Below are 22,449 nucleotides of genomic sequence, written 5' to 3' on the forward strand. Positions count from 1 at the left end.
TACTTAATAATTACCTAGCTGTGTGACCTTGGGCAAGTACACCAAGAGCTGAGGGAATTAAAACTGTGCTTTTACATGATTTAAATTTAAATGGCAGTCACTGAAGCAGAATTGTATAGTGAATATTTCAGGAAAAAATTTACATTTTCCCAATATGTAAAAGTGAAAATTGCCAGAATTATTATACCCAGTTATCAATGAGACACTGTTAATAAGAATATAATCAAGTAGTCTTGTAAAAGAAAACTATAGTCATAACACAAGGTTTTCCAAAAACATTTTGACAAGTGTTTAACCCACAATAAAAACATAAAACAAAATGATCTTTCAGATACACTCACAACAAAGAACAAAGACTTTATGCTTCACATTCTTCCCGAATAATGCACCATGCTTACCTGGAGACTATGCTTGAACCATTATAGAGGTCACTAGCATAAGACAAAGTGGCCAAGGGTCGGACTGAATTGTATCGAGTGAACTTGGAAAGGCACTCTTGAAATTCATCCAACTGGCTTGAGGTTCTACTGTCATCTAAATTGAGATAACAAAGAGTTAATGGGAAAAAAAGCAGAAATGATCTGAACAAAAATAATATCCATTTTTTAAAAAAAAGGTTAATCTGCAACTTCATAAACTATTTTCTAGGTACAACTTTTGCAAACTACTACTCAAAAATTAATTAATTAATCTTACTCGGCATATCTTAAATACAATTCTGTTTAATGAAAATTAAGTCTTTGGGGTACCAAAGTAAACTACTTCACTTTCCTTTTTTTTAACAAGGGAATAATTTCCTTTATGTATCAAACAATAATTTCTTGAAAATGGAAAGCTCTCTTGGCATAGATAAGGTAGTAGTTTTATTAAAACTGTCAATTCACCACAGGAAAAAGTCTCAAAAGAAACACTTATTAGTCTTACAAAGATGTAGAATTATATAATTATTTCTGCTTATATTCCCAAACCAAGTTTCACAATAGATTTTATTTTAAATAAAAAGTTAAGTCTTCTTAAACATTATACTTTTTTGAAAGGCCAACTTAATGGGAAAAGATATGCAGACATTCAGTAAAACAATGGTGTTTAAAAGTCAATATTTAAATTTCTTTCAAGGAAAAGAGTAATATACACATACACATACATAAAGTCAATGGAAAACTGAAAACAATGTAGCACAATTTGTACCCCTATCCTATATATATTTAAAGATTAATTCAGCAGGCTATCCATCCAGGTAATCATGATCTGATAAACAGCATTTTTAATCCATTTTATTTTTTTTGAGAATGAATGGTTAAAAACCTGAATGAAGCCTATATAAATTGGAATTTCTCAAAATTTCTATTGTCAAAATTAAGTGTTCTTTTATCTAAAGGACTGGATTTTAATCAGATCTATTATCATTTGAAAGTATATTTATTGAATCTGATATTATGATAGGAAATCTAAAACTTAGGAAATTTAAGCACACTCATGAAATTCCAAGTGGTTTCATTGCTAATAGCTTAAAGTTAGTTTGAAATAACTATTTAAAGGAGCAGATTATCTTAGAAGTGAATGGCTAAAAGGAAATACAATTCATGAATTTTATTTTCCATTCTAAATATAAGATAAAGCTAGAATTTAGCTATAATATAAATATATTCCTATTGAGGGAGATATAGAAGCACCCTGTTTTTGGATTAAGTCCTTAGGAAAAAAGATGGATATCTATTTATGAAATTATGCAAGAGTAGTAATCAGTGTACAAGACCAGAAAAGAATGACTTAGACAGACAGTTGTATAATTCAGAAAAATCAACCATGTGTACTCAACACACTAGATGAGTGCAGTTCAACCAGAGTACAATTAAATATAATATAGTTAATAAATAAAACTACAAAAGAACACAGACAATGTTAATATGAAGCTTTTTAAGTTAACAGTCTGAATCCTAGAAATTTAGGGTCCTCGGGAATATACTCAAGGAGCACAAAAATGGAATTCATTATTTTTCTTTTGCTTTTTTTTTTTGTTACCTAAAATCATCTCTTTTTTTTTTAGGTTTTTTTGCAAGGCAAATGGGGTTAAGTGGCTTGCCCAAGGCCACACAGCTAGGCCATTATTAAGTGTCTGAGACCAGATTTGAACCCAGGTACTCCTGACTCCAAGGCTGGTGCTTTATCCACTAAGCCACCTAGCCGCCCCTAAAATCATCTTTTTAAATTATATTCAAAGATAGTTTTCAATATTCAAAATTTTGCAAACTTTTGAGCTTCAACAAACATAAGACAGATAAAACAAAAGAAATTTTGAAAAGTGAACACAGTATGCTTTGCATTGCATTCAAACTCCATAGTTTTGGGGGATTTTTTGTCTGTATGTGGATGGTATTTTCCCTAAGAGGTCTGTTAGGATTTGTCTTTGATCACTAAACTGCTGAGAGGAGTTGTGCCCATAATTGATCATCTCACAATGTTGCTGTTTTGTATACAATGCTCTCCTACTTCTGCTCAATTCACTCAACCACTGTTAATGTAAGTCTTTCCAAGCTTTTCTGGAGTCCAGCTGCTCATGATTTCAGGTTCATGTACCATAATTTCTTTAGCCATTCCCCAATTGAGGCATCTTCTCAATTTTCAGTTCTTTGCCACTACAAAAGGAGCTACTTACTATAAATATTTTTTGTAGATGTGGGTCTGTTTCCCCTTCCTATTAGTGATACTTGTCCTTCATATTCTCTCATTCTCTCTCTCTCTCTCTCTCTCTCTCTCTCTCTCTCTCTCTCTCTCTCTCTCCCCCTCCCTCCCTCCCTCCCCCCCCCCCCCCCGCCCCTTGTCTTGCTAATAAATTTTTGTTTTATTTCTACCCATGCTTTCCCGAGTCTGAACAGTGATTCCTCATAGGCAAAACTGATAATTGTTTGCACGCATATTGTTTCCCCCAGTAGCCTGGGAGGTTCCTAATAATTGGGACAGTCTTTTATCTCTCTTTGTAGCCTCAGCATCCAACATCCAACTCCAACCTCTTAACTGACTGCCATTGCACCTTTGGAGCAGCTGCCCCAACATTCTCACCTCCTCAACTTAAATGTCTTCTACAGGAGACTTTTTCTGGGGCTCACCTTCCCAAATATTGGAGCATTTTCTCTCTAGGGTTTGCTTCCCCTTCTCTGCACAGAATTTATATGCACATATTTATGTGCACATTGCCTTTATCTCTCATTACAATATGAGCTCCTCATGGGGAATGGGAATTTTTTTTTCACTTTCTTTGTAAAACAGTATCAGGTATGATGTCTTACACCACTAGAAAGTAAATTCCTCTAGGGCAAGGGCTTTGGTCCTTCCTGATCATTCAACACTTAGAATAATGCTTGGCACAGAAGAAGAAAGTGACTTGCTCAAGGTCACACAGCTAGCAAATATTAAGTGCCTGAGGTCATATTTGAACTCAGGTTCTCTTGACTCCAAGTTCTATACTGCACCACCTAGCTGCTTCCTTATAAGCTATTAATGAAGTTATTTGCAGTTTTTGAAGATGAAGCAAATGTTTTCTTTAGCTTCCCAGAAAGAACTATGGGTGATGATGTATTTCTTAATAGCATGTCTCTTAATTTACATTATAGGTACATAATATTCTTTCACAGAAATGATTAACCCTAAAGTAATGCACTAATCAGTCAGTCAACAGGCATTAATTCAGCATCTATTATATGCTAAGTACTGAAGATACAAATTCAAAAGGAAGACAATGAAAGAGACAGGATATCATTAACTTTTAATAAACCCTAACCACTAAGTAGCTAAGGAAAGAACATTTTCAAATTAAGGGATAATTTTCAATTCAGCCCCATAACAATGAAGATAAAAAGAATGATAACAATAATGATAACAATGATTAGCCCCTTAAGATTTTCAAGACACAACCTTGTGAGCCAGGGTAAGTCATTTAACCTGTTTCCTTTAATCCACTAGAGAAAAAAACGGCAAATTACTCCAGTATCTTTGCCAAGAAAACCCAACAGACAGCACTGGCATACTATAGTCCATGGGGTAACGAAGAGTTGTATTGTAACTGAACAACTAGCAACAACAGACCAAACAATGAAAAACAAAAATGTTTTAAAATTCCATATAGACAATTTAAGTCCCATAAAAATCCTATGAAGCAAGAACTGCAATTATTATCATCACTGTTTAACTTTGAGGAAATGAGAGTTCAAAAGCTTAAGCAGACAATAATCAACTAGTGTCAGAGACAAGACTTGAATTCAGGTATTTCCTCCTCCAGGTACACCATTTATCAACTATGATATAATGTCTCTCATATAAATAAAAACACATTTTTATTAACAATGAGGAACTTCAATTATTTGGACTACTTCTAGAACTCTCTCCTTTTAAGTAAAAGACCTATAATGAGATTTCCTTTGATGAGAATTTTATCCTTCAAAAGATGAAAGAAAAGAACTTTCCTGGATCTAAATTTCAGAAATAAAAGGGACTTAAGTGATCAGATGGAAAAGTGGGAAGCTTTAGAGAAATGGAATATTAAAATCGTAGAAATGATAACAGAGAAAAGAAGTCAAGAGTAGAATAATAAACATCAAAAGAGAAGGTATGATCACTTCCAGTTATCAAGAAAAGCTTTCAAAAGTGAAATCCAAAAAACAAAAAGAAAACAATTCCAATTTAAAAAATAGAGAATCATCTAAAAAAAAAGCACTGACTATGTAAATGGAGTCAATGACTAACATATCTTTAAAAAAGATATATTAAAATATAAAAATAATAGCAAGTAAAAGAAAATCAATAAAAAGCACAACAAAGGCCTTTAAGAATGTCAGGACACCTAAAGTTCCAAATGAGTCAAGACTGACAAGGAACACCAAAGGGGAGAAATAAAGGTTTTGATACTATTCAAAATGTTATTAAATCTCTACTGGAGAGAAGGGATAGATTAAAGAAGGAATAAGAAACAAGTCAGGTTGGATAGGATGATAATAAATAAAAGAGAAACAGTAGAGATTCCCAACTTTTATTATTTTCCTTTTCTATTCAAAAGAGATCATTGTTGAACAGAAGAAGATAGGATAAAAGTGGTATAAATCTCAGAACAGAAATATATTAAACTCAAAAGGAAAATAGGAAGATAAAATGATAAAAATGAGGAAAAGATGGGTCCTAAGAAGGGAAGCCTAATAGGTAGGGGAATAGTCATAAACAAAACAAATTCCTAAGTTGGAGGGAGAAACATAATACAAGGATAAAAATCAAAATAAGGAAAGAATAAATATCTTGCATCAGGGAAGAGCAAGGGCAAGAAAAGATCTGGAGCAAAGGAAATACAGGGTTTTTTTATACTTATAGATTACAAATGTTAAATGAACTCTTTTACGACTTCATAAGAAAGATAAAGAAACAAAGACAGAGCTCAAAATTAGAGGACAAGATAAGAGATGTACATATTTAATAAATATATCTTTGAAGACTTGAAAACAGAATATGACAAAATGTTGTTTCCAAAAATACATTTGAAACACAAAGATTCACAGAGAATTAAAGTGAAGGGATGCAACTAAATCTATTATGCTTGAACTGAACACCAAAAATCAAATTCAGCAATCATAATTTCAGACAAGACTATAGTAAATACAGCTAAGATAAAAAGTGAAGAGGAAGAAAATCATATTATGCTTGAAGGTACCATATATAAATGAATAAATAACAAAGGATAATATATGTGTAACTAGCAGAATAAATATCTCAACACCTAAAGGAAACATTTATTGCATTACAGAGATATGAATAGTAAAAAACTATAATAGTCAGGATCCTTAAGTTCAGGCTTAGATAAATCTCATCAAAAGATGAACAACAAATTAGTTAAAGACCTGAATGGAATATTTCAACAACCAGACAACCATGTGTTCAGACATAAACAACTCAATAAAAAAATGTAGAAAATAAACACAAATGCATCATTTACTAATTACAATGCAATAATAATTAAATTCAATAAACAGTCTTTAAAGAAAGAACTCAAAATTAATTTTAGACCATATAACATAATGTTAAAGCATTAGTGGTTCAAAAAAATCTCTATAACAAAAATAGAAAATCATCCAAAAAAGGGCAATAAAAGGCGGAATCAAAATGGCAGGGGAAAAGTGGAGTAGCCTGAGTTCTTCTCAATTCCACTCTAAACAATTTTAAAATAATGCCTTGAAGTCAATTTTGGAGCAAAGGGTGAAACAATTTTCCAGTTGAACAAAACATAGAAGGTTGGCAAGAAAGGCAGTCTGCACTGCAAACTGTGGTAAGCTATTGGCTGGTGTTGGAAGTGAAGGATGAGTATTGAATGAGTGGCATTTTCTGAAGCTCTCACCCCACAGAATCTAAGGGAGTCTAGCAACTATTCAGAAGGAAATAATAAGGAAACCTTTACTGGCACTGAATGCAGAACTCTACTGCATTGTCCATAAGCAGTTCTAGGTCAAAGTCCCAAGGCAAAGAGAAATACTAACAAAACAGACAGTGGATTCAGATCACAGTTTCAGGGCAGAAAACAGTGCTTGCGGCCAATCACTGAACATAGCACAGAACAAGAGAGTAGTCACCTTATCTCTCCTTAAATCAAAACCATGTTGAAAGAACTGAAAATTTACAGACTCCAAAACAAGCTCTGAAAACACCACTACAAAAAATCTGAAGCCTAGGCTGTATATTCAAAACCTCAGGAATAGAGTACAACTTTAACATAAAGTTAAAAGTCGAAAAAAAAAAAAAGGCTAGCATAATGAGAGAACAACAAAAAGGACCTGATAATATAAAGTTACTATTATGAGGAAGAAAAAGTGAAAAGTCAGAAAAACAAAACAAAATTAAAACTGACATATCCAAAGCCTAAAAGAAAAATGCAAATCGATCTCAGACCCCAAAGGAATTTTGGGAAGAGTGCAAAAAGATTTTCAAAATTAAGCAAGGCATGGAGAAGAAAAATTGGGAAAATGAATGACAGCAAGAGCAAGAAAACAAATTGATAAATTAGGCACACACACACACACACACACACACACACAAATACTGATAGTAACACAAATAACACCTTAAAAAACAGACTATCCCAAATGGTGAAAAGAGGCACAAAAATCCAATGAAGATAAGAATTTTTAAAAACCAAAAGGAAAAAAAAATAAATACAAAACTTCACTGTAGAGGAAGAACTCCTTAAAAAAGCGGAATTTGTCACAAAAAAACACATAAAAAATTCACTGAAGGGGGCAGCTAGGTGGCACAATGAATCAAGCACTGGTCCTAGAGTCAGGAGGACCAGAGTTCAAATCTGGTCTTAGATACTTAATAATTAACCCAACTATGTAAGTCACTTCACCCCACTGTCTTACAAAAATTACAGAAAAAATTTCACTGAAGGAAAAAATTCCTTAAAAATTGAAATTGGCCAAATGGAAACGAAGGTAGAAAAGTTCACTGAAGAAAACAATTGATGGACAAATGTGAGTTAATAACTCCATGAGATGTCAAGAAACCACAATAACAAAAATATCAAAAAAATGAAAAAAATAGAAGAAAACATGAACTATCACATTGGTAAAACAACTGACCTGGAAAATAGATCCAGGAGAGATGATTTAAAAATCACTTGGCTACCTTAAAGTCATGACCAAAAATAGAGTTTGGCTAGTATGACAGGAAATTAAAATAAATATTGAAAGGGATGTGGGAGATTTGGAACACTAAAAAAGCACTGTTTGGTAAGGCTGTGAACTGATTTAACCAGGGCTGAAAAACTGTGTCCTTTGACCCATTAATACTACTGTTTGTAGGTCTGTATTCCAGAGAATAAAAAGGAGAAGGAGGCCTAAATGTACAATTTTTTTTTAGTAATAAAGAATTAAAATACTGAGGAGATGTCCATCAAATGAGAAATGGCTAAACAAGTGGAGAAATATGATTATGATGAAATGTAATTGCATTCTAAGGATGCTTTGAAAAAACCTGGAAAGAGTTATATGTACTACCACAAATGAAATGAGCAGAACCAGGAGTAGACTGTACAAAGGAACAACAATATTATACAATGAGCACAGCTATTCTCAGGAATACAATGATTGCTATCCCTGTTTATTTTACTTCAGTTGGAGCATAAAATAGTCTTCTCCAGTCTTGTATCTTTACTTTGTATGTCTCTCTCCACTTCAAATGTGTATCTTGTAAACAACATACTGCAGAATTCTGGTTTTTAATCAACTCTGCTGTCTGCTTCGATTTAATGGGAGAGTTTATTCCATGCACATGCAGTTATGATTACTAAATGTGTATTTCCTCCATTCTATTTTTCCCACATCTGTACTTTTGTCTCTCCTTTCACCTTTTTCACCATCTCCACCAATCTAACCTCCCATCCAGTGGTCCCCTTGTCTTTTCTTTCTCCTTCCCCTCCTCCTTCCCTATAGGGTAAGATAAATTTCTAAACTCAAGTACAAGTTTATGATATTTCCTGTTTGAGGCAAATCTGTTGAAAGAAAAAAAAAAGAACTTCTATAAACCAGAGAATATAAATTGTCTATTTTGAGAACAATCCAAATTAAATCCAATCACTGAATAAGGTATAGTCTTCTTTTAGTTGTACCTGTGCTGTTAATACTGACAGATGCACCATTTAGGGACACAGAGAAGAGTTTACACAAAATAAGGCCTTGTCTTCATCCCTGGAGAGAGTTTAGGGAAATATGGATTCAGGCAAAACAGTCACTGGTTCACAGTTAGAGCAAGGATTTGGAGAGACAGAAAGATAGACACTCCCTTTTTCAAATCTGTGATTCCAGGTAAAATATCTGGGTGTGCCCAACACAGCTTGTCACAGAGATGGATCTGGTAAAAAAATATTGATTGCTCATGAGTAGGCCAAGCTAATATAATAAAATGGTAATTAGACCTAAATTAATTTACTTTTTTAATGGTATACCAATAAACTAGTAAAAAATTATTATATAGAGCTAGAAAAAAAATAATACAATTCAAACAGAGGAACAAAAAGTCAAGAATATCAAGGGGAAAATGCAAAGAAATATGGACTGGGGCCCAAGTTGGCAGAGAGAAGACAGGCACAGTTCTAAAACCTCATGATCTTTCCCCATATATAATACGAAGCAAACCTCTTAACAGAAATCTGATCAACAAAACCCAGAAAGAAAAGCCAGGAAAAATGGGCACATCTACCTCAGGATTTGTCTTCCATAATAATGGATGAGTCCAGATACAGAGGGTGGACTCTGCCTGGAGCATGAGACCTGGGAGAGCCTGGAAGTCTGGATTAACTGAGGATTAGCCTGATTAGCAGGGTTGGAGCCCAGGAGGCTAAGGGACTGAGAACCTGACCTCCTTGATAAGCTGCGAGCCTAGAACGTGGTCAACAGCTGGGGCTTGAGTCAACTACGGAATAGAGACATTGGTGTTGGCACTGACCATCTGGAGCTTTCCAACAGGGCTGGGGGGGAGAGTTCCTGTGCAGGAGAGCAGTGGACATCATCCCAAGTCCACACCTCTATTTCCACTGCAGTCTCTTCCCAGAACAAACACAAATACAGACCCTCTACCCCAGGCACAGGTGTGTGAGCAGAAGAACCACCTCAGCTGACAATAGGAGGAGTGATGACCTCAACCCAGGGTATAGCCCACAACTAATTTAAGACAAAAGTATTTAACAGCTTCAATCACTCCCTCCAGGTCAAAGGAGAATGCCTCAATCAAGGTCACAGACACTCCAGAGAAAGCAACCAACACCCTCTACTAGCCAGCTGGAGATATTACACTCAGTGAGTAAAGCAGTAAATCCTCAAGGGATCCCAACACCAAACCTCTGTGAATGAGCCCCTCCCTAACTCAAGGTCTTAGCAAAAGGAACAAAGGTCAGCGGAAAGGTGGATCCACAGAAAAATTCCTGGAAGGAAAAGACCCTAACTCAGAGAGACCCAGCACCTCTGAGGAAAATATAATCTAGTTTCCAGCACAGAAAGACTTCCTTGAAGAAATAAGGAAGGAGTTTAAAAATCAATTGGAAAAATTGGGAAAAGAAACCCAAGAGAAGATTAACACCTTACAATAAGAAAACAAATCATTGGAAAATACAATTGGACAAATACAAAATGAGAATAACTCAGAAACTCAATTGGGCAAATGCAAAAAGAAAATAATTCTCTCAAAAACTCAATTGGTCAAATGGAATCCTCTTTCAAAAAAAGAATTGAACAATTGGAAAAGGAGTTGCATAAGGTAAATGAAGAAAACTACTCTCTAAAAAAAAGAATGGAGTCTGTGGAAACTACTAACTTCATGAGACAGCAAGAGCCTGTTAAACAAAACCAAAAAAATAGAAAAAAAATAGAAGCAAATGTAAAATACCTCAACAGCAAAACCACTGACCTTGAGAATAGATTAAGGAGGGACAACCTGAGAATTATTGGCCTTCCAAAAAACACTGAAGATAAAGAAAGACTGGACATAATATTAAAGGATCTAGTGATGGAAAACTGCCCTAATACCATGGAATCAGAGGGCAAAAAAGTTATTGAAAGAATACATTGCTCCCCTCCTGAAAGAGATCCTAAAATGACAACACCAAGGAACTTTGTGGCCAAATTCCAGAAATATCAGATAAAAGAGAAAATCCTCCAAGCAGCCAGAAAGAAACAATTTAAATTCCAAGGAGCCACAGTAAGGATTATGCAGGACCTGGCTGCATCAACATTAAGGGATTGAAAGGTCTGAAATGAGATATTTCAAAGAGGAAGGGAGCTTGGAATGCAGCAAAGTATCTACTATCCAGCAACGCTGAACCTTCTTTTTCAGGGGGGAAAAAATGGACACTGAACGAAATGGAAGAATTCCAAAAATTTCTGATGAAAAGACCAGAGCTAAATAGAAAAATTTGGACATCAAACAGGAGGTTCAAGAGACACATGAAATGTTCAAAAAAAAAAAGAAGGGGGGGGGAGTAAAGGAAAAACCTGCCATCCAACAAGACAAAACTGGCTATATCCCAGCATGGGAAAAAGATTCTCATAACTACTGAGAATTGCAACTCTAACAAAAGAGATGTGATGGACACTCTAGCCAGAGGTGATGAACACTCATGAATTATCCATAAGACTGCTATCCAATGGGATGAAACTGGCTATAACCCTACTTGGGAGAAAGACTCCAATAACTCTCAAGAATTGTATATCTATTAGATAGAAAACACTTAGAAAGGATGGATCCTCAGACTTTTCTATGACGCAGAATGAGTTCAAAACACCTCCTCCTGAAAAAGGACAGAAAGGAGATGGGAGGAAGGAGGGGACTGAATGGGGCAAATTTCATTATATTAAGAGGTACAAAAGACCTAAGGTAATAGAGGGGAAGAAGGGAGGAGATGAGAAACAACTGAATCTTCCTCTCAGGCTTGGCTTAAAGTTAACTTACACACATATTCAGTCAACTCAAAAAACATCTAACCTTTCAAGTATTAAAAGGGGGGGGCGGAGACAGGGAGGGGGAGAAAAAAGGGTAACTAAGAGAAGGAAGGGAAGGGAAAAAGGCAAAAAAGGTAAAGGGGTAAGAAAGGGGAGGGGGTGGATATGGGAGGGCAAACACACTGAAGGTAGGGTATTCAGAAACAAAATACTGGGGAATACAGATAAAGGCAAAAAAAGGGGGGAATACAAATAGAGGGAAGAGAGCATGGAGGGCAATAAGAGTTAGTAATTATAACTTTGAATGTGAATGGGATGAACTCTCCCTTAAAACATAAGTGAATAGCAGAGTGGATTTAAAAAACAAAATCCCAAAATATGATGCTTACAAGAAACGTATTTGAAGTAGAGAATAGAGTAAATGTAAAAAGCTGAAGCAAAATTTATTTTCCTTCAGCTGAAGTAAAAAAGCAGGGGTTAGCAATCCTTATCTCAAAGCAGCTGCAGAAATAGATAACATTAAAAAAGAGAAGGAAAGAAACTATATCCTCCTAAAAGGTACCACAGACAATAAAGTGATTTTAATACTGAATAAGTATATATGCACCCAATGGGGTAGTATCCAAATTCTTAGAAGAGAAGCTGAAAGAACTACAGGAGGATGTAGACAGCAAAACTCTACTAGTTGGAGAACTCAAACCCCCACTCTGAGATTTAGATAATTTGAAAGTTAAAATAAACAAGAAAGAAGTCAAGGAAGTCAACAGATTACTAGAAAACCTAGATATGAAAGAATTATGAAGCAAACAATGGGGATAAGAAGGAATATACCTTTTTTTCTGCATACATAGCATTTATACAAAAATTGATATGTACTAGGGCATAAAAACCTAATAATAAATTGCAGAAAGGCAGAAATAGTGAATACTTCTTTCTCAGAACACAATGCAATAAAAATCATATGAAATATTGGGCTTAGGAGATATAGACCCAGAACTAATTGGAAACTGAATAACCTCATTTTAAAGAATGAATGGATCAAACAACAAATTATAGAAAGAATTAATTGTTTTAACCTAGATAATGACAATAATGAAAACAACATACCAAAACCTATGGGATATATTCCAGTCAGCCTGTCAGGGGATATATTATATATTTAAATGCTCACATTAATGAATTAGACAAAGAGGAAATCAATGAACAAAATATGCACCTCTAAAAATTAGAGAAAGAAAAATTAAAGACCCCAATTAAATACCAAATTAGAAATTCTAAAAATTAAAGGAGAAATTATTAAAATTGAAAGCAAAAAAACCTATTGAAATAATAAATAAAACCAAGAGTTGGTTTTATGATAAAACCAATAAAATTGATAAACATCTGGTCAATTTGAATAACTATAAATGAAAAAGGTGAACTCACCACCAAATACCTAAACAACACTACATATATATATATAATACCTAAACAAACTTATCTCAGAAAAAGAAATTCAACAAGCCATCATTGAACTTGATAAGAAAAAATCTCCAAGGCCAGATGGATTCACAAGTGAATTCCATCAAATATTTAAGGAACAACTGGTTCCAATTCTATATAAAGTCTTTAGAAAAATAGGGGGAAACAGAACTCTGCCTAACTCTGTCTGTCTATGACACCAATATGGTGCTGATACCTAAACCAGAAAGTGTTAAAACAAAGAAAGAAAATTATAGACCTATCTCCCTGATGAATATAGATGCAAAAATCTTAAATAAAATCTTAGTAAAACTATTACAACAAGTTATCACTAAGATAATACATTTTGACCGAGTAGGATTTATCCCAGGAATGGAGGGTTGGTTCAATATTAGGAAAACTGTTAGTATAATTATATCAATAATTATTATATCAATGATATCAATAATAATTATATCAAGTATATATCAAATATAATATCAATAATAATTATATCAAAAAGAAACATATCAGAAATTATGATTATATTAATAGATACTGAAAAAGCTTTTGACAAAATACAGCACCCATTCCTACTAAAAAAAAATAGAGAGTATAGGAACAAATCGATTGATCCTTAGAATAATAAACAGTATCTATATGAAACCATCAACAAGCATTATATTCAATGAGGAGAGGCTAGAGACATTCCCAATAAGATCAGGGGTGAAACAAGGATGTCCATTATCACCACTACTATTCAATATTGTATTAGAAATGTTAGCTTCAGCAATTAGAGAAGAAAAAGAAATTGAAGGAATTAGAATTAGGAAGGAAGACACAAAACTCTCACTTTTTTGCAGATGAAATGATGGTATACCTAGAGAATCTCAAGAAATCATCAAAAAACCCTACTGGAAACAATTAGCAATTTTAGAAAAGTTGCAGGATATAAAATAAACCTTCATAAATCCTCAACTTTTCTATATATGATTAGCAAGATGCAGCAGGAAGAACTAGAAAGAGAAGTCCCATTCCAAGTAACTTCAGACAATAAAAAACACCTGGGAGTTTATTTGCCAAGGCAGACTCAGAAACCTTTTGAAAACAATTATAAAACACTTCTCACACAAATATAATCAGATTTAAATAACTGGACAAACATCAACTGCTCGTGGATAGGTTGAGCTACTATAATAAAAATGACAATTCTACCAAAACTAAACTACCTGTTTAGTGCCCTACCAATCAAAATTCCAAAAAAAATAAATTCAATATGAAGAAATAAAAAGTCAAGAATTTCCAGTGATTCAATGAAAAAAAAAGGGCAAAGTGCCCTACCTGATCTAAAATTATATTATAAAGCATCAGTCATCAAAACTGTCTGGTTGGAGTGGTTAGGTGGCATGAGCACTGGCCCTGGAGTGAGTTCAAATCCAGCCTCAGACACTTAATAATTACCTAGCTCTGTGACCTTGGGCAAGTCACTTAACTGGAATGCCTTGGAAAAATCTAAACCAAAACAAAACAAAAAACACCTGTCTGGTATTAGCTAAGAAATAGAGTGGTGGACCAGTGGAATAGACTAGGTGCAATATAAGGAAACGATTACAGTAATCTGTATAATAATAATATAATATAAAAAGCCCAAAGAGTCTAGCTATTGGGATAACAACTCTCATCGATAAAAACTGCTGGGAAAATTGGAAGTTAGTATGAAATAAACTTGGATTAGACCAACACCTCACAACCTATACCAAGATAAGATCAAAATGTATACAGGATTTAGTCATTAAAAAAACAATATTATAAGCAAACCAGAAGATCAAGGACTAGTTTGCCTGTCAGATTTATGGAAAGGGAAGCAGTTTATGACCAAGGAAGAGATGGAGAACATCACTAAAAATAAACTACATGATTTTAATAAAATTAAATTAAAAAGCTTTTACACAAGACAAAACCACCATAACAAAGATAAAAAGAAATGTAGTAAATTGGGAAACAATCTTTACAACTAATGGTTCTGACAAAGGACTCATTTCTAAAATATACAGAGAACTGAGTCAAAATTAAAAAAGAAAAAAACATTCCCCAATTGACAAATGGTCAAAGGATATGCAAAGGCAATTTACAGATGAGATCAAAGCAATCCGTAGTCATGTGAAAAATTGCTCTAAATCATTATTAGAGAAATTAAAATCAAAACATCTCTGAGATACCACCTCACACCTCTCAGACTGGCCAATATGACCAGAAAAGATAATGATCATTATTGGAAGGATTGTGAGAAATCTAGGACACTATTACATTGTTGGTGGAGCTGTGAACTCATTCAACCTTTCTGGAAAGAAATTTGGAACTATGCCCAAAGGGCAACAAAAATGTGCATACTTTTTGATCCAGCAATACCATTACCCTGAAGAGATGATGAAAAAAGGTAAAAACATCACTTGTACAAAATATTCATAGCAGCCCTGTTTGTGGTGGCAAAGAATTGGAAACTGTGTGGATGTCCATCAACTGGGGAATGGCTGAACAAATTGTGGCATGTGTACTTTATGGAACACTACTAGTTCTATTAGAAACCAGGAGGAATGGGAATTCAGGGAAGCCTGGAGGGATTTGCATGAGCTGATGCTGAATGAGATGAGCAGAACCAGGAAAACACTGTACACCCCAGGAGCAACATGGAGGCGATGATCAACCTTGATGGATTTGCTCATTCCATCAGTGCATCAATCAGGGACAATTTGGGGCTGTCTGCAATGGGGAATACCATCTGTATCCAGAGAAAGAACTGTGGAGTTTGGACAAAGACCAAGGACTATTACCTTTAATTTAGAAAAAAAAAAAAAAAACATTATCTTATTGTCTGATCTATCTCTTAAACTTTACTTTTCTTCCTTAAGGATATGATTTCTCTCTCATCACATTCAATTTGGATCAATGTATACCATGGAAACAATGTAAACACTGGTAAACTGCCTTCTGTGGGGGGTGGGGGAGGAAAGTAAGATTAGTCGGAAAATTGTAAAACTCAAAATAAATAAAATCTTTAAAAAAAACAAAAAAGAAAGAAGGTCTAATCATACCAGATCTAAAATTATATTATAAAGCAGACATCAAAACTACTTGGTATTGACTAAGAAACAGTGGTGGATCAGTGAAATATATAGATAGTATCTAAGTTTGATAAAACCAAAGACTTCAGTTTTTGTCAAAAGAACACAACTTTTTGATCCAGCAATACCATTACCCTGAAGAGATGATGAAAAAAGGTAAAAACATCACTTGTACAAAATATTCATAGCAGCCCTGTTTGTGGTGGCAAAGAATTGGAAACTGTGTGGATGTCCATCAACTGGGGAATGGCTGAACAAATTGTGGCATATGTCTGTTGGGAAAACATACCTTATATCAAGTTAGTCAAAATAGATGCATGGTTTATATAAAAGGTGTTGTCATAAGCCAATTGGGAAAACAAAAACAATTTATCTGTCAAATCTATAGGGGAAAAATTTATAACCAAACAAGAGACAGAGAACTTTATAAAGTGTAATTTTGATCATATTAAATTAAAAAAGTTTTACACAAACAAAACTAAAGCAGAAAGGCAAAACAGAAAACTTTGAAACAATTTTTATAGCCAGTATGTCTGTTAAAAGCCTCAATTCTCAAATATTATGGAGAGAATAGAGTCAAATTTGAAAGAATATTTAATGTAATCAAAATTATCTAGTTTGTTTTTAATGATGTTCCCCATCTCTTCCTTGGTCATAAATTGCTTCCCTTTCCATAGATCTGACAGGTAAACTATTTCTTGATCTTCAAGTTTTCTTATAATATTGATTTTTATGTCTAGATCCCCTATCCATTTTGATCTTATCTTGGTACAGGGTGTGAGGTTTCTTCCATACAAACTTCCAATTTTCTCAGCAGTTTTTATCAAAGAGAGAGTTTTTATCCCAATAGTTGGACTCTTTGGGTTTATCAAACAGCAGATAACTATAATCATTTCCTACTATTGCACCTAGGCTATTCCACTGATCCAATCTTAATGGACTTGCTCATACCAACAAGGCAACAATTAGGCATAAATTTTGGGACATCTGCGATGGATAATGCCATCTGTATCCTGAGAAAGAATTGTAGAGTTTGAACGAAGACCAAAGACTTTCTACATACCTTTAATTTAATTTTTAAAAATTGTCTTATTATGTAATTCTGCTATATCTCATATTGTATGTTTCTTCCTTAAGGATATGATTTCTCTCTCATCACATTCAACTTAGATCAATGAATACTATGGGAATGATGTAAAGACTAACAAACTGCCTACTGGGGGGGGTGAAGCAAGATTGGGGCAAAATTTGTAAAATTGAAAATCAATAAAACCTTTACAAAATTTTAAAAAATAAAATTTTTGCATTAAAAACAAATTTGTAAGAATACTAATCATTCTCCATTTGATAAATGGTCAAAGAATATGAATAATCAGTTTTCAGGTGAAAAAATTAAAGTTATGTACAGTCATTTAAAAAAAGTTCTAAATCACTATTAATTAGAGAAATGCATCTTATAACAACTCTGAGTTAACACCTCACAGCTAGCATAATGTCTAATATGACCGAAAAGGAAAATGACAGATGTTGGAGAGGATATGGGAAAACTGAAACACTAATATATTGTTGGCATAGTTGTGAAATGATCCAAGCATTCTGGAGAGTTAGCTGCAACAATGTTCAAATGACAATAAAACTGAGTGTGCCCTTTGATCCAACAATATCACTACTGAGTCTGTATCCCAAAGAGATACAAGAAAAAAGGGAAAAGGACTCACATGTACAAAAATTTTTTTATGGCAGCTCTTTCTGGTGTCAAAGAATTATAAACTGAGGGGATGTTGACTGGCTGAACAAGTTGTGATATATGAATATATATGATAGAATACTACGTTTTATAAGAAATCATGAGCAGTTGGATTTCAGAAAAACCTGGAAAGACTTACAATAACTGATGCTAAGAGAAGTGAGCAGAACCAGGAGAACACTATACACAGTAACAGCAACATTCTGTGATGATAAACAATAACTTGGCTCTTCTTAACAATTCACTATCAAAGATAATTCAAAAAAGACTTGTGATGAAATGTCAGTCATATTCAGAGAAAAAACTATGGAATCTAAATGAAGACCAAAGCATACAATTTGCACTTTGTATAATTTTTTTTTTGTTTCTCATACTTTTTTTCCTTTTGTTCTTATTATTCTTTTACAACATAACTATGTTTGTACATGTATAACCTTTATCAGATTACTCGCTTACTTGGTTAGGGGGAGAAAAGGAAGGGAAAGAGAACAATGTGTAACATAACCTTACAAAAAATGAATGCTGAGAATGATCTTTATATGTAATCAGAAAAAATAAAACAAAACACAAAAATGTATTTTAAAAAATCATCTAAGGGACTGAGAAATTAAGTAACTTGCTCACTAGGTTACACACAATAATGAGCAAGAGATGGAATCTAAACCTGAGTTTTCTTGACTCTGGGGCTGGCTCTTTATTCATTCCACTTGAGTTGTCAAACACAAGTCTCATTTCAAATCAAATTAAAATGTAATTGAGAAATATTTAACAGAATAAGTATTAAGAAAATAGAACACAGATAATGCTCATATGTCATTTTCAAATCAAAATGCAGTCCACTGGAATCTTCAGAATCAGTGTAGGTGGCATTTCTATTTGAGTTTGATGCCACTTCATTCTATCATTCTGCCTATTCCTACATTCATAATAGTCATATCCTAGGATGTTTTAAAGATTTTTAAAATGAATTTCTCAAAAGAAAATTTAATGTCATTTCAATAACTTGACAAAATAGCAGGCAGAATTTATCCAGAAACTCCAGTCCAAAATAATAATTATTATGGATGAGGATTTCAGTATCCTGAATATATTAAATATATTTAGAGCTGGACATCATATTCTTTTCATTTTTTACAGATGAAGAGAGTGGGCTCAATACAGTTAAGTGACCTGCACATAGTCCCATGACTTATTGTCAGAAGGTAAGATTTTAACCCAAATCAAAGGTGATGCTACATCTTCAATAACAATAAAGGAATTCTATTTTTGTAGGGCTCACTTGTTATTATCACTTTCTTTTTATATTCAGCAGTTTGCTTGTAAAAGCTAGAAATTTCCCCCCAAAATCTTGTCTACCTTTCCAATCTTATTTCAAATTACTTTTTCCTAGAATCTTCTCTAATCTCTGTGTAATACTCCATCCCTGAAGAACTCTAATTTTTCATCTATTCCCAAGTACTCGGTATTAATAAGAATTTAATAAATGCTTGCTCATTAATGATTCATGCCTATTGAAATTCTTCTCTTCCTAGAAAATGGAAGATAGGTGCTACCTTCATCCAATTAAGACTTTCTAAAAAACTACCTATTTGAAGTTACTGTCTGGTTTACATCACAAATATAATTTAAACTAAAGTTTTTCCATCCCTAACCAGAGGGAGTATTCTTTCAATAAAACAAGCTTAACAAAACTGAAAAAGTTCATTTAACCCTTAGTCACTGATATTTTAGGGCACAAATGGATGTACCTGAGACCCGAGACATCCTTGTAGAAAAGTAGCACTGCTCTAAATCCTCAAAATGAGCAGTGAGGCGTTTCCGTCTTGATGCTAATGTGCTGTTGTACCAAGGCTGCTTCTTTGTCTGAAAAGGGGATGACAAAGGACAGATTTATTTAGAATATGAAGAAAACTACATTAGCCAGTTTTGCTTATATTCTACTATTTTTAAATTCATCCTTATATTTGAATTTTAAAATAAAAAAGTAATTACCACAGATTTATTATTGACTTTTATAATATATTTACCAAGTATTGTGCTTTATTCATTAAAAATGTCAAATTCTAGGGGCAGCTAGGTGACGCAATGGATAGAGCACCAGCCCTGGAGTCAGGAGGACCTAAGTTCAAATCCAGCCTCAGAAACTTAATAATTTACCTAGCTGTGTGGCCTTGGACAAGTCACTTAACTCTACTGTCTTAAATTTAAAAAAAATATCAAATTCTCTTAAGCATATAAGCTCTTAGAAAGTAAAAATGGCTTCATTCTTTGAATTTGTGTCATTAGTGTCTTAGCAGTATCTGGAAATAGCAGAGACTGAATAGATTTTTTTAAATTTTATTTGAAAAACTAGTAGCAATGATTAAAAGCAATGAAATGTCAGCTATTCAACATCTACAGAAAGAATATCTGAAATCTGCCTTGTACAAGGTAAAATACAAGAAAGAATCAGCAAACTTTCACAATAAAATAAATCTGTAGGTTAGGCTAGACTGTTTGATTTAGTGGCCAGCAAAGAGGGTCCAGGCCTTAAGGCAAATAACAGAGATTACTTAAAATTTAAAAACCTTAATTTCAAGTGGCAATACAGCACAAAAGAAAAAAAGCTGATGGTCTCAGTATCAGGAAGACAAGAGTTCTAAATCTATCTCTGATGCACATTTGCTCAATGACCCTAAAGAAATCTTCGAGGTTATATCCTAAGACTATAAAATTCATTGGTAGAAGTTCCAATGTAATGAAATCATAAGTACAGACTCTATTATTTGGAGAAGTATCTTAAATAGTTTAACAATCATTATAGGAACATCATTAATTAATTGGAATGTTTATCATCTAAAATAAAATGATAGGGTACATGAATTCTGCTAAAACCAATGTTCAACAAACCACATTATGATTTATATCATAACATTTTTGGTCTATAACAGACAATATATTTTAAAAATCACATGACAAATAATGAGTTTTTGTAGAAAAGTTGCTATCCCAGTTTATTATTTCTGGCCAAAGTGACATAATACTTTATCTATGGGACTAGGACACAAATAATAATTATGGGATATGAGGAATATTATTAAAATATTCCACAAATAATAGATACAATTAATTCTACATTATATGCACTGATAGGAAGAATATAGACAATATAAAACAGTAATAAATATTTTTAGCTTGTTTTGCTCTTGTTAATGATTTTATGTGACAAATTTACTTTCTAAATCATGTTTTACTCAAGCTATTGGTATTCACTTGAATTCTATTGTCTTCTAGGTCACTTCAATTCAGTGATCTCTTGCTTCCTAGAAATTATTCACTTGTTTTGGAACACACTCATTTGGCTTTTCAAAATTGTAATATTAAACTTTTTCCATGATTCTATTTTTCCAGTTAAACTGTACAATGATCATATCTGTATGAGCTACTCTGAGCTCTACAATCCAAGAAAATGCTTGGTGTCAGCGGACAATTCAACCCAAATTCTAATTCAAGTTCAACAAACTTATATTAAGTGCCTACAATGTGCAAGAGACTCTGCTAAATGCTGGGGATACAAAGACTTGTACTCAAGAAATTTCTATTCCACTAAAGAATAAATCTAGTCCAGTCAACTAGCATTTAATAATGGCATACCATGTCACAGGCATTGTGCTAATAGGCAAGTTCTGTCAAAGAGTTCAAAGTCTAATAATGTGAGACTCAACATAAAGATAATTCTATATAAAAAAAGATACATGCAAGAAAAACTAAGAGGTAAGGAGGGCTGGGAAAAGTTTCCTGTAGAAGACTGGACTTTGGGTGAGACCAAAGTGAAGCAAGTTAGGAAAAAATAGTCATCATAGAGGAAAAGATAGTTCTCTATACATGGGGGATAGTCAGTGAAAGTACTCAGATAGGAGTTGGAATGACATCTTCAAGGAGTAACCAAATGGTCAACATGATTGTGCCACATAGGATCCAGAGGAGGGTAAGGTATAAGCATACCAGAAGAATAGAAAAGAACTACATTACAAATAATTTAAAAAGCAAAATAGTATTTTATTTTTGATTCTTAAGGTAATAGGGAGTCACTGGAAAAGCTAAGTTAAAGTGAGGAGGAGAAGGGGGTAACAACATGGTTAGACTTGGACTTTAGGAATATCAATTTGATAGCTGAGTAGAGTGAGGAGAGTCTTGAGATAGGGAGACCAACCAGCTTGTTGCTACAATAGCCTAGATGGGAGATGACAAGGGCCTGAATGTCAAGAGGAGAAAAGAAAGAATATGTGATGTCATGAAGATAAAACTAAAAAGACTTTTAAAATTCAGCAATTTGATTGGATGAGAGAAAAATGAAGAAGGGTGACAGTTTATGAGATGGGGTAACTGCAAGGACAGTAATAAAAAGATAGAGTTTAGGGGAAAAGATAAGGATTATAGTTTTGAATGTATTAAGTTTTAAATATCCATGATGCATCTAGATCAAGATGCCTAATACAGACTGGAGATTAGGAGAGAGGTTTGGGTTAGCCAAGTAGATCTGAGTCATCTGAATAAAAATGCATTAAAATCATGAGAGCTAGTAAGATCATCTAGTGAAATAAAGACAACATATAGGGACATTAGAAAATACACAGCAAATACAAAAGTAAGAAAAATTAACAAATGATTCAAAGTAATTTCAGGAGGGGGGGGGAAG

General features: G+C 33.7%; 1 protein-coding gene across 6 annotated transcripts in view; it reads right to left on the minus strand.

Moving 5' to 3' along the window:
• Nucleotides 1-22,449, minus strand: part of COP1 (COP1 E3 ubiquitin ligase) — a 306,374-nt gene that overhangs the window by 162,078 nt on the left and 121,847 nt on the right. For all 6 annotated transcript variants that reach the window (XM_074222102.1, XM_074222097.1, XM_074222096.1 and 3 more), the window contains 2 exons: nucleotides 19,520-19,634; nucleotides 399-534 (listed from right to left, as the gene is read on the minus strand). In XM_074222102.1, the coding sequence (XP_074078203.1) occupies nucleotides 399-534; nucleotides 19,520-19,634 (251 nt within the window). The remainder of the gene's footprint in view (nucleotides 1-398; nucleotides 535-19,519; nucleotides 19,635-22,449) is intronic.

Source organism: Macrotis lagotis, chromosome 2, assembly GCF_037893015.1.
Source record: "Macrotis lagotis isolate mMagLag1 chromosome 2, bilby.v1.9.chrom.fasta, whole genome shotgun sequence".
Classification (NCBI taxonomy): domain Eukaryota; kingdom Metazoa; phylum Chordata; class Mammalia; order Peramelemorphia; family Peramelidae; genus Macrotis; species Macrotis lagotis.